Below are 2525 nucleotides of genomic sequence, written 5' to 3'. Positions count from 1 at the left end.
GAAGAAAGGAAGGATGAGATCATTAAAAGTAGAGGGTGAAGGGAGACAACACCTGGTTGTGGTGCCCCATTTTCATGTCACGACTTTTAGTTTTGATGTGTGCGTGCGTATGATGTCATATTCCAGGCAGAAGGTGACATCCCCCTGCTTGATCACCCAGACAACGTCAAACACCCCATGATACCTCTGACATCATCCAAGAGACATCAAGATAATAAGGTACATTTCTGTGTGTGTAAGGAAGAGAGAATAGGATGGAAAAGAGGTGTGTGTGCTATGAGTGGGGGGGTGGGAGGGCGGGGGAAGTAAAGTATATATAAACACCTCATCCTTACACATGAGGTACTATTAACATACTAACCCAGCTCATGCAAACACACACTGACATACAAACACCATTAAATTCATGCACTCAGAGAGAGGGAAGGGAAAGACAGGGATGCTCTTAGCAGGTGCCAAGAACTGAGTGAGACGAGAGAGAGAAAGAGGGATGGAGCAAGTCTAAAACACTCAGTAACGTTTTAGAAGACACTTGAACTATCTTTGGTGAGTAAAACTATTCTTCTCTTTTAAATTTTTTTTATTTTTTTTATTTTTTTTTTGTAGATCCAGCAGTACAGCCTAATGCCTCCCAATTAATATCCAGTTATATTCTGAATTCCAAAATTCTCACCTTTTTACAAATAAACAAATAAAATGCATTCTCACTGCAATGTAAAAAATAATGATATTATTTAAATTATAAAGTTTTTATACATCATGGTTATATTTAATGTACCATCTTTGTACAAAAAACTCATTGCATTATAGTATGTCATACAGTTAAAAAAAAAATACTGTACTATACTAATGAGAATATAATGGGAATTAAAATAATGGGAAGTATAAAAAAATCACAAAAGTAAAACATCCAGACATATTGTGGTAATTAGATTATTTATTTATTTATTTATTTATTTATTTATTTATTTATTTTTTACAAATGAGATATCACAATGAAAAACATCTTAATGGTTCTAAAAAAATAAAATTAATTTTCATGAGATTCTCCCAAACACTGTTTTAGTGTATTCTAAGGCACAAGATGCTCATTTATTTCCAACCTGATCCTGTTTTTGATCATTTGAATGATATCTGTGTAGCTGAATGTTTAATTCCAATTCCACGGTGCAACTAACCTCTCTCTATGTTTTGTGTGTTTCTTTGTATGCACTCTGTATTTTCCTCTATGTTTTATGCAGAATGTTTTGGTGTTTGTATTTCCATGCTTTTCTCTACTCTGTCTGTGTTTGAGTGTGTTCATCTAAATCCGTTCAGTTAAATCTATCCATACCGGCTTGCATTAGAGGTGCATCTGGGGCCAATATCATTTGCACAATGCTGTGCTCCTCTGTATTTGTGGTGCTTTTAGTCCTACTGGCCCATCCGGTGCCTGGACATGCCCGAGCCCTGCACACCCCTGACAAAGCCATGCAGGTGAGCTTCCTCACAATGTGTGTTCTTTCATTTTAAGTAGTAAATAGAAAGGAGCCTGTAATTAAAATATATTTTCTGTCACAACAATGCTCTTTCCAAGGTCATCGAGCAGTTCCTTGAGCGCTACAATGACCTTTTAAACCTTGATGATCTTGAGAACTTCACAAGTGACCAATCAGAAGAGCCCGTGCAGCCCTTCAGTTCTGGGTTGAAGGTTGCAGAGTACCCCAAGTGGATTGACATTCCTGTGCAGAGTGAGAATGCCTGGCTCCGCCTCTTGAAGGGGGCTTTGGCCAATCAGAAGCAAGCTCCACCGGACCGGTTGCGGAGGGGTTGGAACCGAGGCTGTTTTGGCCTGAAATTAGACCGGATTGGCTCTATGAGTGGGCTCGGGTGCTAATAATGGACTGAGAGATAGACCAAGAAGATAAGATGACTGTTGTCCTGCTTAGCTTTAGGTAGTCGTCATCACTAAACTCTGGTCTGGTCTGGGAGTCAGACCCCGTGAAAAGAGTTGTACAAACTAGGTGGACAAATTAATTATATGGTGTATCTCAATGTTCTTATTTGCTACAATGGATTTGGAGTGGCATGTTGTTTCACTGTAATTGTATATTCATTTCATAATGAAGCTAGTAAGAATTAAGTGTTTTACTTAGTAGATGAGTTACAATGAGCTTCATTTTGACATTCTGCTATTAGTGAGCAAATATCTTAAAATTATAGAAATGTCTGTTTTTAATAGTTTTAAGGAAAATGCATGATTTACAGAACATAAACAAAGTACCTCTCACCTTATATTTCTGTATGTTTTGCATGAATAAAATTTATCCTAAGTCATTTGTTTCTTTTTGCACCCTACATGTTTCTCAATTGCTTTTGCTGCGGAGAACTCCTGTTCTGAAGATCTGACTTCATAAAATGTTTTCTCAACCCAGGGTGTCTTCCTCATCTACTCCAAAACATTGCAAATTAGGGAGTTCCACCAGTTACTACAAGCCTATTTTTTTCTTATGATCTATTTCTACCCATCAAGTTAATCTCAAACA

The 2525-nt window shown here is 37.3% G+C and overlaps 1 protein-coding gene across 2 annotated transcripts; it reads left to right on the top strand.

Moving 5' to 3' along the window:
* Positions 1 to 338: 338 nt before the first annotated feature.
* LOC127454147 (C-type natriuretic peptide-like) lies at positions 339 to 2316 on the top strand. Of its 2 annotated transcripts, none has more exons than XM_051721136.1 (3): positions 339 to 546; positions 1318 to 1476; positions 1577 to 2316. In XM_051721136.1, exons 2-3 carry the CDS (start codon positions 1378 to 1380, stop codon positions 1874 to 1876), a joined length of 399 nt encoding a protein of 132 aa, XP_051577096.1. In that variant the 5' UTR covers positions 339 to 546; positions 1318 to 1377; the 3' UTR covers positions 1877 to 2316. The 2 variants fall into 2 exon arrangements, with proteins under 2 accessions (XP_051577096.1, XP_051577095.1); XM_051721135.1 differs by having other exon boundaries at positions 1242 to 1476.
* Positions 2317 to 2525: the final 209 nt, after the last annotated feature.

The sequence above is a fragment of the Myxocyprinus asiaticus genome, chromosome 16 (assembly GCF_019703515.2).
Source record: "Myxocyprinus asiaticus isolate MX2 ecotype Aquarium Trade chromosome 16, UBuf_Myxa_2, whole genome shotgun sequence".
Lineage (NCBI taxonomy): Eukaryota > Metazoa > Chordata > Actinopteri > Cypriniformes > Catostomidae > Myxocyprinus > Myxocyprinus asiaticus.
This window is presented reverse-complemented; position numbering and strand designations above follow the sequence as displayed.

Bases quoted from the DNA above. Each gene is read 5' to 3' on its own strand.
- LOC127454147 (XM_051721136.1), top strand. From the start codon at position 1,378: ATGCTGTGCTCCTCTGTATTTGTGGTGCTTTTAGTCCTACTGGCCCAT. The intron at 1,477-1,576 runs GTGAGCTTCCTC...GCTCTTTCCAAG, and splicing joins CCCCTGACAAAGCCATGCAG to GTCATCGAGCAGTTCCTTGA.